Source organism: Mustelus asterias, chromosome 9 (assembly GCF_964213995.1).
Source record: "Mustelus asterias chromosome 9, sMusAst1.hap1.1, whole genome shotgun sequence".
Taxonomy (NCBI): Eukaryota; Metazoa; Chordata; class Chondrichthyes; order Carcharhiniformes; family Triakidae; genus Mustelus; species Mustelus asterias.
The window spans coordinates 83302049-83314935 of NC_135809.1; the positions used below are offsets into that span (position 1 = coordinate 83302049).

At 42.5% G+C, this 12887-nt stretch overlaps 1 protein-coding gene across 1 annotated transcript in view; it reads right to left on the minus strand.

Moving 5' to 3' along the window:
- LOC144498779 (plakophilin-3-like) overlaps nt 1-12887 on the minus strand; it is a 49222-nt gene that overhangs the window by 15271 nt on the left and 21064 nt on the right. Inside the window, exons 6-9 of the mRNA XM_078220447.1 lie at nt 6829-6997; nt 5864-5981; nt 3444-3611; nt 2834-3013 (exon numbers count right to left, since the gene is read on the minus strand). Coding sequence (XP_078076573.1) covers nt 2834-3013; nt 3444-3611; nt 5864-5981; nt 6829-6997 — 635 coding nt within the window. The remainder of the gene's footprint in view (nt 1-2833; nt 3014-3443; nt 3612-5863; nt 5982-6828; nt 6998-12887) is intronic.

Sequence of the window (12887 nt, forward strand, 5' to 3'; positions counted from 1 at the left end):
GGAAGATGCAAGTGCAGTGGAGAGGGTGCAAAAGAAGTTGCCATTCTGGAAAATCTTACTGATTATGAAAGATTGGATAGACTGGATTCTTCTTGGAAAACAGGAGACTGAGCGGTGACTTAGTTAAGCGCAAAAAATCATGAGAGGCCTAGATAGAGTAAATAGGGCTGACTTATTTACATTAGCAGAGGGGTAAAAAAAACACAGATGTAAAGTAACTTGTAGAAACATTAGAGGAGATATGAGGAAATATTTTTGTCACTAATACAGTGGTAGGGACCTGGAACTCACTGCCTGAAAGGAACATAGGAAACAAAAGGAATAGGCCATTCAGCCCATCGAGACTGCTCTGCTATTCAAGCACATGGTTTATAATTTACCTCTTACACCATGTTTCCCCCATACTCCTTGATGTCATTAGGAGGCAGAAACTTATTGATTTCAGTCTTGAACATGCTCAATGAATGAGCTTCCAAGCCTCATGAGTTAAGAGGCCCTTCAGCCCATTGTGTCTGTGCCAGCCATCAAGCACCTATCAATTTTAATCCCATTTTCCAGCACTTGATCCATAGCCTTATATACTATGGTGCTTCAAGTGCTCATCTAAATGCTTCTTAAATGTTGTGAAGGTTCCTACCTCTACCACCCTTTTCAAGCAGTGAGTTCCAGGTTCATGCCATTGTCTGGATGAAAAAGGTTTTTCCCCTCAAATCCACTTCATCTCCTGCCCTTTATCTTAAATCTATGTCCCCTTAAATTTATAATCCAATGACAGGGTTATTGACCTCTGTACAAAGGAGAAAGTTCCTTCCTATCTATGTCCCTTAATTCTGTGCACCTTGATCAGGATCCCCCCCTCAGCCTTCTCTGCTCCAAGGAAAACAATGCCAGCCTAACAAGCCTCTCTTCATATTCGAAATGCTTCAGCCCAGGCAACATCCTGGATGGCACAGTGATTACCACTGTTGCCTCAAATAGCCAAGGACCCGGGTTCGATTCCAGCCTCGAGTGACTTTGTGGAGTTTGCACGTTCTCCCCGTGTCTGCATGGGTTTCCTTCATGTTCTCCAGTTTCCTCCCACAGTCACAAAGATGTGCAGGTTAGCTGGATTGGCCGTGCTAAATTTCCCCTTAGTGTCCAAAGATGTGTAGACTAAGTGGCTTGGCCATGGTAAATGTGCAGGGTTACGGAGATAGGGCGGAGGGGAGGGCTTGGGCATGGGAGGGATGCTCTTTCGGAGAGTAGGCACAGATGGGCTCTTTTTGCACTGTAGGGGATTCTATGGAATTTCTCCTGCTCCCTTCCTAATACAATCACATCCTTCCTATAGTGTGGTGACCAAAACTGTACACAATACACTTGCCGTGGCCTAACGAACGTTTTATACAACTTCATCATAATCTCCCTACACTTATACTCTAAAGCCTCAGCTAATAAAGGCAAGTATCCAATATACCTCCTTAACCACCTTATCTACTTGTCCTGCTGCCTTCAGGGATCTTTAGACTTGCATCCCAAGATCCTTCTGGTCCTCTATACTTCCTAATGTCCTACCTTTCACTGTGTATTCCCTTGCCTTGTTAGTCCTTCCAAAATAAATAATCTCACACTTTGCAGGGTTGAATTCCATTTGCCACTCTTCTGTCATCTGACCAGCCCATCTTTACCCTTCTGGGGTAGAGATTTCCAAAGGGTGGTGAGGGTGGGAATTCTAACCATAGTTACTTGGATATCTATGTGAAATGACGAGACCTGTAGAGTTCCAGACCAACTGCAGGAAGGTGAGATTAGATAGGTAGATCTTCATCAGTCAACACAGACATGGGCCGAACAGCCTCCTTAACTTTCTATGATTCTATGACGTTCTAATGAAACTAAAATGCAGGACCACATGTATGCTAAACAGCAGTTACGTATGTTATAGCAGATCGAAGCAATCCCAAACACAGCAAATCAGATTAAAGCTTTGGAGCCCTGTCACAGGAATGGTGCTGGACACAGTTTAAACTAACTGGAAGAGGAAGAGGCTCCACAAAATTCTTCATCCTCATTAATGGGAACCTAGCACATTATTGCAAAAGACAAGGTTGGAGTAATTGCAACCATCTTCAGCCAGAAGTGCTGAGATGATGATCCATTTCATCTTCTGAGGTCCCAGCATTTGAGGTTCCAGTCTTCAGCCAATTCGAGTCACTCCACATGATATTGAGAAATGGCCATAGGAATACATGGCTCTATAAGTAGGTCAGAGGCTGGCAATTTTACAGTCTACATCTCACTTTCTCACTCTGCAAATTCTGTCTACCATCTACAAGGCACAAGTCAGGGCTGTGAATGAAATCTCTCCACTTGGATGAATGAGTGAAGTTTCAACAACACACCATTCAGGACAAATGTACCCTGCTTGATCAGAAATCCATTACCATAAACATTCATTCCTTCCACCATCAGTGCATAATAGTGTGCACCATTTACAAAATGCATGGCAGCAACTTGCTCAGGCTCCTTGGGCAGCACCTTTCAAACCCATGGTCTCTACCACCTCGAAGAACAAGAGCAGAAGACGTGCGAGAACACATCACCTCCAAGTCACACAGCATCCTGACTTGGAGCTACGATCACTGTTCCTTCCCTGTCACTGGGTCAAAGAACCCTGAGTCTCCTTTGCCAACATTGTGGGTATGCCTCCACCATAAAAACTAAAGCAGTTCAAGAAGGTAGCACAATGAGAAATAGGCAATAAACGCTGGCCGTGCCAGTAATGCTCATATCCCCACAAATAAAAGTTAGCTGTTAAATTGAACAAAGGAGAACACTCTGGGTGCTACCTTACCCGGAAGTCTCCTGCCGTAATATTTTGTAGTGCCCCCAAGGCAGCTTCAGTGGTCTGCTGATTGGCCTCACTCTTGTCCAAGAGCCGGCTGTACAATTTCACTATAGCTGGGTTCCACAGCCATTCGATTCCTTTAGGATCCTTTGACACTTCTGAAAATATTGCTGAGTCTGTATTGACCTAAGAGAACAAGATTACATAGTACACGTGTAACAGTGTGCATGTTTAATCTAATACTTAGCCAGAAGAAGGAAATTAATTACATTTTTTACCATAGTAGTAAAACTTAGCAAGAATTACAATGAAAAAAATCTGCTCCTGTTTAAAACCAAAAGATGATAACTTTCTGCTCATATAAACTTCATGGGCGAAGATTCTTTCGCCGTGTTACATGTAACAAAATATTTTTGATAGACCCGTTAATATTTTTTTTACACCAGACACCAATGGGGAACAAAAAAAATCACTGCCTCCCCCTCCTCCCCCAATCACTATGTCCTGTCAGAAGCAGTGACATTTCTGTGGAAAGCATATTGAATTAGATTTTGTAAAAAGATTGTATACACAGGGATGGCTTCTGTTGACCTCCAGAATATTAGAAACACCTCACCTCTTTAACCTTCCTGCTCTGAGGAGTGAAACATCCCACAACATCATCTTTCTTCATACTTCTATCATTCCTGCCGGGGCCCTCCAATCGATTCTGATAATATGATGGTATTTCTTCGTAAAGGCGATAGGACAAGTTGCGCAGGATACAGGCTGAATTCTCTACGCTCTATCGAGATTGGAGGAGAAGCAACACAAAATTAAATAAAGCTGAGTTGATGTCTATAGGGGATACACCTTTAAGAAATGTGCCTCCAGACAAATGCAATGTACTCTGAAGGGGTGGAAACAATGCTGCCTGTTGTGTGGTGAACATCTGTTCTTTCTCAGTACCTCAGCTGGTTATCTATGTTTACAAATGGGAGGGAAAGGTCTTCCATAACATTATTAGCTCCCTGTCTGAAGACAGTCACTGTCTTCTAGAGATAACTGAAACATTCTAGGTCAGCAAGCCATTATCTGCCTTGCCCATAGTGAGGCATGTCTCTGTGGTCGTTACCTTCCACGAAATGGGGTAAGATCTCAGGATTCCGGCATGAAAATTTAACAAGAGAAATGACAAAATGTCACCACATCAGCAGCCAGTTTTCCAATCCAGACTGGTTTCAAATGAATGGGCTCATCAACGAGATAAACTGGAATGAAACTAAATGTCTGCCACTCCAAGCTAAAACTCGGTCTTTTTTTAAGTTTTAAAGTTAATTTACTAATGTCACAATCGGTCTTACATTAACACTGCAATTAAATTACTGTGAAAATCCCCTTGTCGCCACACCTCCAGCACCTGTTCGGGTTCGGGTACACTGAGGGGGAATTTAGCATGGTCAATGCACCTAACCAGCACGTCTTTTGGACTGTGGGAGAAAACCGGAGCACCAAAGGAAACCACAAAGACGCGGAGAGAATGTGCAGACTCTGCACCCACGCCGGGAATCGAACCCGGGTCTCTGGCGCTGTGAGGCAGTGGTGCTAGCCACCCCCATACTGTATTGCTGTATTCTCACTTCTTATCGGTATTCTTCCACGAGTACAGACTAGTAATGGGCAAACTGTTCACTTCCTCAACTTCACTATAAGAGAATGCATCATTTCTCCTTTCAATAGATTTTTAAAAAACTCATGACATCACTCATGATGTGGGTATGTGTGGAACTCTGTTAACATTACCAACTGTGGTTTCAAGTACAATATGGAGGAATGAAACCCATTTAATTTTTTTAAATTAAAAACCCTCAAGACAAACCCAGAGATTTCCCAACATTCTGTATTTTTTGTCCAGTGTGTCACTGCCAGACTGGAAGAAACAATTTCATTGGGAATCAGATTAAAACAAAGCTTTCTGACAAAGACAATGCTTGCAATTTTGAACAAAGTGATCAACACAGGATCCATCATGCAAGGTTAAAGGACACAGCTATTTAGTTCTTAAATAAATTAGAACTTATAACATTTGACAGCTAGCATTTTACTCCTTGCCCTACTCAGCCAATTGATTTGGGATTTATTTCTGAAAAATTCATAGCTACAAATGGACCCTAGAAATTTCAGCAAACGTTACAAGTAAAAAACCCAGCTCATAAGGACAGACTTGTAGGCTTGCGCACTTTTAAAAACACATCTTTTAAATTCATAACCTAGTTACTGATTGATGAGAAAATTGGAGACTAGGCATAGGGATTGCCTCTATCCGGCTAATTATCCAAAGGATGTATTCCCGAGAACAACTAGCTGTCAATCACATAGCGTTCATTAGACTCTAGATGGTCACAGTGGAAACGAGAATACCACAGACCACGCCAGTGAATGACAAATATGTATTCTTCAATGCAATACTGAGAAAACCATGCAAGTGCAATTTGTTAAATGTTATATATCACGGAATGAAAAAATTAATGCACCTCGTCAATGGGGAGGCACTGTAACGCTTTTGGAATTTAAGTTGTACTTCTGATTTCTCGTTACATTCTGTTTCCAGGCATGGTATTTAGCCAAAATACCCCCCTAGCAACTGTAGGACTAGCATTACAACCATCCCTTTTTTGCATCACACAAAGGTGCTGATGAACTATGATCCCAATCAACTAAGGAAAAGAACAACACTGGGTATAAGGGATGTCCATACGTTTGTTGCAATCAGCAGTAACAACAGTGGCAGGGAGTCAAAGTTTAAATGGCAAAGTGGTTTATTGCACAAAAAATAAAAACTATTTTCAAAACTGGCAACTTCAAAAATGCATATACTTTATAAAACAAAAACCACAGACAAGAGAAATATAGAAATGGTTAAATGTACAAAAATGAACTGGGGTTACGGTCACAAATGGGGGTGCCTTGAAGTTTAGTTGCAATTAGATACAACCCAAAGATGGATCGTACTCCCCGTTAATGCATTTTTGTGCTAATACAATAGAGACTCCTGACCTTGTCAGCTCCACTGTTGTTATCGAGAGAGCGTTGGATAAAGTAAACTAGCGAATCCACTAAGCCTTTACAGTCCCGCATTTTCTGACGCGTTTCCTCTTTTGCCGAGCTCAGGTTTCTGTACAAAATATGGAAGGATTATTGTTCACATGGAAGCAAAGACTGGGAAACAAAGGATATTGAGAAGGGAGCACTGACTAAATAACTGCCCCGCGGATGGACATGACGGTCACAATATTTCCAGGCGTCACATGGTCGCTCAGTAACTCATCTTCCTTACTACAATCCAAAAACTTCATTCAAAAAAGAAGTCTAATTGGGGCAGGCAAATTATAATTTCCATTTCTCTTTAGCCAGTTGTCAATGGTACTCCCAGCATTGGTTGACAAACCGCACATTCTACAGGACCAGCCTGTTCATGTCAAGTTCCTGAAGTTTATAATTCATCCATTGATTAATTTCACTATTCCCCCACAATCTATCATGTGTTGCAATTCACCACCAGGCTGCAAATTGTTTAGCTCAGCTGCGAAAACTCCTGCAAATAGGTTTTATTTTTTTTTTAAATTGAATGACAATTTTGGCAGTGGGTTGGTGGTCAAGAGATTGATGTCCTCCAGATTCATGTCTGCCATTGTCAAACTTGGCTCCAATAGTCAGATAACCTTAAATAGTCGGAAGACATTTCCTCAGAGGAAGGTGGATAGTAGGAAATAAATTCTGCCGCGGCAAGGATAGGAACCCAAGAGATTGTTGCCTTTCCTTTATGAGTGGGGAAATCGGGTGGAAATCTGAAGGGGCATAGAATTTTGTGAATTACTTAAATTTTTCATTTCAATTTCAGTGATGTGAGAGTGTACAAATTTAAGTGCTTGAGTTACATATAAAAATGCTTATGGTATTGGTGAAAGCAGCAATTAAGTTATAGACAATTTCAAACAAGAATACAAGTCATGAAGCAGTACCGAATGTAGCCAGTGGTATTATAGAAAACATCACCCTCGGACTCCAGGGCATTCACACTACTACTCCAACCTGAGGAGGGGGCAAGGATTTGTGCTGTAATTTCCTCTAATGTATCACAGGCTAGAGTGTTCTTCAGATTCTCATTGGAAGACAGATTCCACAGGATTCCTAAACAGAGAGAAATATTAAGTTCAGCATGTCAGTCCTCCAAAATGCCTCATTTCACACTTGCCTACATTGAACTCCATCTGCTGTGCTTCTACCTATTTTTCCATCCTGAAGTCTATAACACTCTGCATCACGATTTACTGTCCTGCAAAGTTTCATAGCATTTGCTTAATTATCAATGAATGCTGCATCCAGTCAGACAGTCTTTTCCAATCGTCTGCAGGCCATTCTATAAAAACTTCCAACTTGGCTGGACTGTGTTTGGGGAGGAATTCAGAAATGCCCATTTCTGAAAGAGCACCAGCTCAAAATTAAGTTCTGATATCCAGATGTTCTTCATACAAGGGGAACGAACATTGGGACTGTAGAAATTCCAGATAGAATTAAAGAACGATACAGCAGAAGGATGCAAATGCACGGACGTATTTAGGGATCACTGGAAGGCGCTGCAAAGTCTTTTGAGATAGGTGAACTAAGATGGGTGACACAGCATTTCTGATGCAAGAACATGGTGTAGTATGTACTAAATGTGGTATCATCTAAAGGCATCTAAATCAGTTATGGAGCAACCTTTTGTCATTTTATGGGAAGATTCTCTTGTTTAAATAACATAGATCTTTCTCCTGTGCAATACAAGTAGAACTTCTGTTTTCTAATGGGCAGTTCAGTTATTACCTCTTTTTAAAGTCTTGAATAGAGATTTGCATAAATTGCTCATGTTTCTTGTCATTGCATAAATTTCATGAGAATTGAGAATTCAAATTTTATAAGCAGCACCTGAACATGAGTGCTATGACTAAAAGTCCGATACTCCCATACTGAGTTATCTAGGCTCCTGTTCTTTTGTGTAACTTGCAACCAATTAAACCCATTTGAATGGGACACCACCACTCCATAACAAAACTAAAACAACCTCTTTAATTACCTTTTGTTTTGATGTTTTAAGATTCCTTTGCGATTTGGTTTTGTTTGATGCAGTATCCAATTAAGGAGCTGCGGTTTTAATTTGTCCCTTAATATAAGAATTAATTGGTTGTTCAAAATAGGATTTAAACAAAAACACAAAACTTTTAAAGTAAACTTAATAAATTAGAATGTAATTTCCGGAGCCGAGAATGCACTCCAATCCCTTCCTGGTATCCACCAGTTGCAAAAGACTCAATCATATCAGTGGACACCACATGCTCCCTTTCCAGAGACACGGCCACAGCAATTCAGTTTATACCTCAACCTATTAAGTAGCTCAGACAGATTTTTAATTGGCTCCTGAAATACCATTCTATCTACAAATGGACCATTATAACTAGTTAGATCAATTTGCAAGCACAACAAGAATGAGAAAACTATAAACAGATAGAACATTGGCATCTGCTGTCTAATTGTACATGATCAATGTTGGTATCTGTATCCCAGAATTTGTACAGCATAAGGAAAATCCACAAGCACAATGTGGCAGAAAAACACTGAATGACACTTATGCTAGAATATAAAATTGAAGCCTGTGCACCATATTTCGACAACCCCTCATACTGCAGGGTGGATCCTAACACCAATTAATTCTGCAATAAACTTCACATTAAGCTGATCTTTCTCCTCACCCTATCTGTACCTGCAACAAGATATTCTGCACCCTATCCTTTCCTTCTCTCCTATGTACTCTATGAACAGTATGTTTCATCTGCATAGCTCGCAAGAAACAATACTTTTCACTGTATACCGATACATATGACAATATATCGGTTCAAATGTTTTAGTCGAAGTAGGGAAGGAGGTAGAAGAGGGGGAGGGGTAGCATTATTGGTCAGAGATTGTATCACAGTGTCAGAGAGGAGGTTTGATGAGGACTTATCTGTTGAGGTAGTATGGGCGGAGATTAGAAATAGGAGAGGAGAGGTCACCCTGTTGGGAGTCTTTTATAGACCTCCTAAAAGTTCTAGAGAGGTTGAGGAAAGGATTTGCGGAGTCAATCCTGCTTAGGAGTGAAAGTAATAGGGCAATTGTTATGGGGGATTTTAACTTGACTAATATTGACTGGAATTGTTATAGCTCTAGCTCGTTAGAGGGGTCAGTTTTTGTTCAAAGCGTGCAGGAAGGTTTTTTGACTCAGTATGTAGACAGGCCAACTAGAGGTGAGGCTATATTGGATCTGGTGCTGGGAAATGAGCCAGACCAGGTGCTAGACTTGGAAGTTGGTGTGCATTTTGGTGATAGTGACCACAATTCGGTTACGTTCACCTTAGTGATGGAAAGGGATAGGCATGAACCTCGGGCCAATGGTTTTAGCTGGGGGAAGGGTAATTATGAGGCTATTAGGAGAGAATTAGGAAACATAGATTGGACTAGGAGATTACAGGGACTGGGAACGTCCGACATGTGGAGTTTTTTCAAGGAGCAGCTACTGCGAGTCTGTGATAGGTATGTCCCTGTCAGGCAAGGAGGAATTGGTAGGGCTAGGGAACCGTGGTGCACCAAAAAAGTTTCTTTGTTGGTTAAAAAGAAAAAGGAGGCTTATGTTCGGATGAGACGTGAGCACTCGGGTAGTGCACTAGAAAGCTTTAGATTGGCTAAGAGGGAGTTGAAGAGCGAGCTTAGAAGGGCTAAAAGGGGACATGAGAAGACTTTGGCGGATAGGGTTAAAGAGAATCCTAAGGCGTTCTATAGGTATGTCAAGAACAGAAGGTTGGTTAGGGCAAGTTTAGGGCCAGTTATAGATGGCAGAGGGAAGTTATGTGTGGAACCGGAGGAGATTGGTGAAGCATTGAACCAATATTTCTCTTCGGTGTTCACGCAAGGGGACATGAATATAGCTGAGGAGGACACTGGGTTGCAAGGGAGTAGAATAGACAGTATTACAGTTGATAAGGAGGATGTGCAGGATATTCTGGAGGGTCTGAAAATAGATAAATCCCCTGGTCCGGATGGGATTTATCCAAGGATTCTCTGGGAGGCAAGAGAAGTGATTGCAGAGCCTCTGGCTCTGATCTTCAGGTCGTCGTTGGCCTCTGGTATAGTACCAGAAGATTGGAGGTTAGCGAATGTTGTCCCATTGTTTAAGAAGGGGAACAGAGACTTCCCCGGGAATTATAGACCGGTGAGTCTCACTTCTGTTGTCGGCAAGATGTTGGAAAAAATTATAAGGGATAGGATTTATAGTTATTTGGAGAGTAATGAATTGATAGGTGATAGTCAGCATGGTTTTGTGGCAGGTAGGTCGTGCCTTACTAACCTTATTGAGTTTTTTGAGAAAGTGACCAAGGAGGTGGATGGGGGCAAGGCAGTGGACGTGGTATATATGGATTTTAGTAAGGCGTTTGATAAGGTTCACCATGGTAGGCTTCTGCAGAAAATGCAGATGTATGGGATTGGGGGTGATCTAGGAAATTGGATCAGGAATTGGCTAGCGGATAGGAAACAGAGGGTGGTGGTTGATAGTAAATATTCATCATGGAGTGCGGTTACAAGTGGTGTACCTCAGGGATCTGTTTTGGGGCCACTGCTGTTTGTAATATTTATTAATGATCTGGATGAGGGTATAGTTGGGTGGATTAGCAAATTTGCTGATGACACCAAAGTCGGTGGTGTGGTAGACAGTGAGGAAGGGTGTCGTAGTTTGCAGGAAGACTTAGACAGGTTGCAAAGTTGGGCCGAGAGGTGGCGGATGGAGTTTAATGCGGAGAAGTGTGAGGTAATTCACTTTGGTAGGAATAACAGATGTGTTGAGTATAGGGCTAACGGGAGGACTTTGAATAGTGTGGAGGAGCAGAGGGATCTAGGTGTATGTGTGCATAGATCCCTGAAAGTTGGGAATCAAGTAGATAAGGTTGTTAAGAAGGCTTATGGTGTCTTGGCGTTTATTGGTAGGGGGATTGAATTTAGGAGTCGTAGCGTTATGTTGCAACTGTACACAACTCTGGTGCGGCCGCACTTGGAGTACTGTGTGCAGTTCTGGTCCCCACATTACAGGAAGGATGTGGAGGCTTTGGAGAGGGTGCAGAGGAGGTTTACCAGGATGTTGCCTGGTATGGAGGGGAGATCCTATGAGGAGAGGCTGAGGGATTTGGGATTGTTTTCGCTGGAAAGGCGGCGGCTAAGAGGGGATCTTATTGAAACATATAAGATGATTAGAGGTTTAGATAGGGTGGATAGTGATAGCCTTTTTCCTCTGATGGAGAAATCCAGCACGAGGGGGCATGGCTTTAAATTGAGGGGGGGTAGTTATAGAACCGATGTCAGGGGTAGGTTTTTTACCCAGAGGGTGGTGAGGGATTGGAATGCCCTGCCAGCATCAGTAGTAAATGCGCCTAGTTTGGGGGCGTTTAAGAGATCCGTAGATAGGTTCATGGACGAAAAGAAATTGGTTTAGGTTGGAGGGTCACAGTTTTTTTTTAACTGGTCGGTGCAACATCGTGGGCCGAAGGGCCTGTTCTGCGCTGTAATGTTCTATGTTCTATGTTCTAATAATAAATCAAATCAATCTGTAACATTGAAATGTGAAACATTCATAGCACAGCAGCTCATTTGGCCCAAGATAGAATCCCTCCAGTGCAGACACAGACCATTCAGCCCATCGGGCCTGCACCGACAACAATCCTACCCAGGCCCTAGCCCCGTAACCCCACATCTTTACCCTGCTAGTCTCCCTGACACTGAGGTGCAATTTAGCATGGCCAATCAACCTAACCCGCACATTTTTGGACTGTGGGAGGAAACCGGAGTATCCGGAGGAAACCCGCGCAGACACAGGGAGAATGTGCAAACTCCACACAGACAATGACCCAAGCCTGGAATTGAACCCGGGTCCCTGGAGCTGTGAGACAGCAGTGCTAACCACTGTGCCACCGTGCCGCTCCTATCGTGTCTGTGCATGCTGGAAAAGAGCTAACCAGCCTAACACGACTTTCCAACTGGTCTGTATCTCTCTGCACTTCACGTATTTTGTAAAATGCTGTTGCATATAGCGACCATCTCCTGGGACCGAGCTGTTTCACTGGCCTATGCTAAGCAAGCATAATGCTTCAGAAGCTCAAGACCACCTGCTATCCCTGAGAGAGATTTAGATTTGAAGGTTTAGGACAAAGCCATCTCCTTTGGTAGTAAGTCCTACCTTAGGATTGCAGCTCCATGTTTGCATCATCACATTGCAGCTACTGTTGATGTGGCAGAATGCTTGTGCACCATAACATCACATTGTGTCCTTTATTACCCATCCCCAGCTTGGAGGATATACACCATCCTGGGATACCCGAGATGAAAGGGCTATCTTACAAGCAAAAGTTGAACAGGCTGGGCCTGTATCCATTGAAGTTTAAATGATTGAGAGGTGGTCTTTTGAGACATAGAAGATCCTGAGGAGACTTGACAGGGTGGATACAGAAAGGACGTTACCCCTTGTGGGAGAGAATAGAACTGGGGACACCGTTTAATAATAATGGGTCTCTCATTTAATGATGTGGAGATGCCGGCATTGGACTGGGGTAAACACAGTAAGAAGTCTAAGAACACCAGGTTAAAGTCCAACAGGTTTATTTGGTAGCAAAAGCCACTAGCTTTCGGAACAGGCTGTTCCTTCGTCAGGTGGGTGGGAGTTCTGATCACAAACAGGGCACAACGACACAAACTCAATTTACATGAATAATGATTGGAATGTGAGTCTTTACAGCTAATCAAGCCTTAAAGGTACAGACAATGTGAGTGGAGGGAGCATTAAGCACAGGTTAAAGAGATGTGTATTGTCTCCAGACAGGACAGCTCCACTCACATTGTCTGTACCTTTAAGACTTGATTAGCTGTAAAGACTCACATTCCAATCATTATTCATGTAAATTGAGTTTTTGTCTTTGTGCCCTGTTTGTGATCAGAACTCCCACCCACCTGACGAAAGAACAGCCTG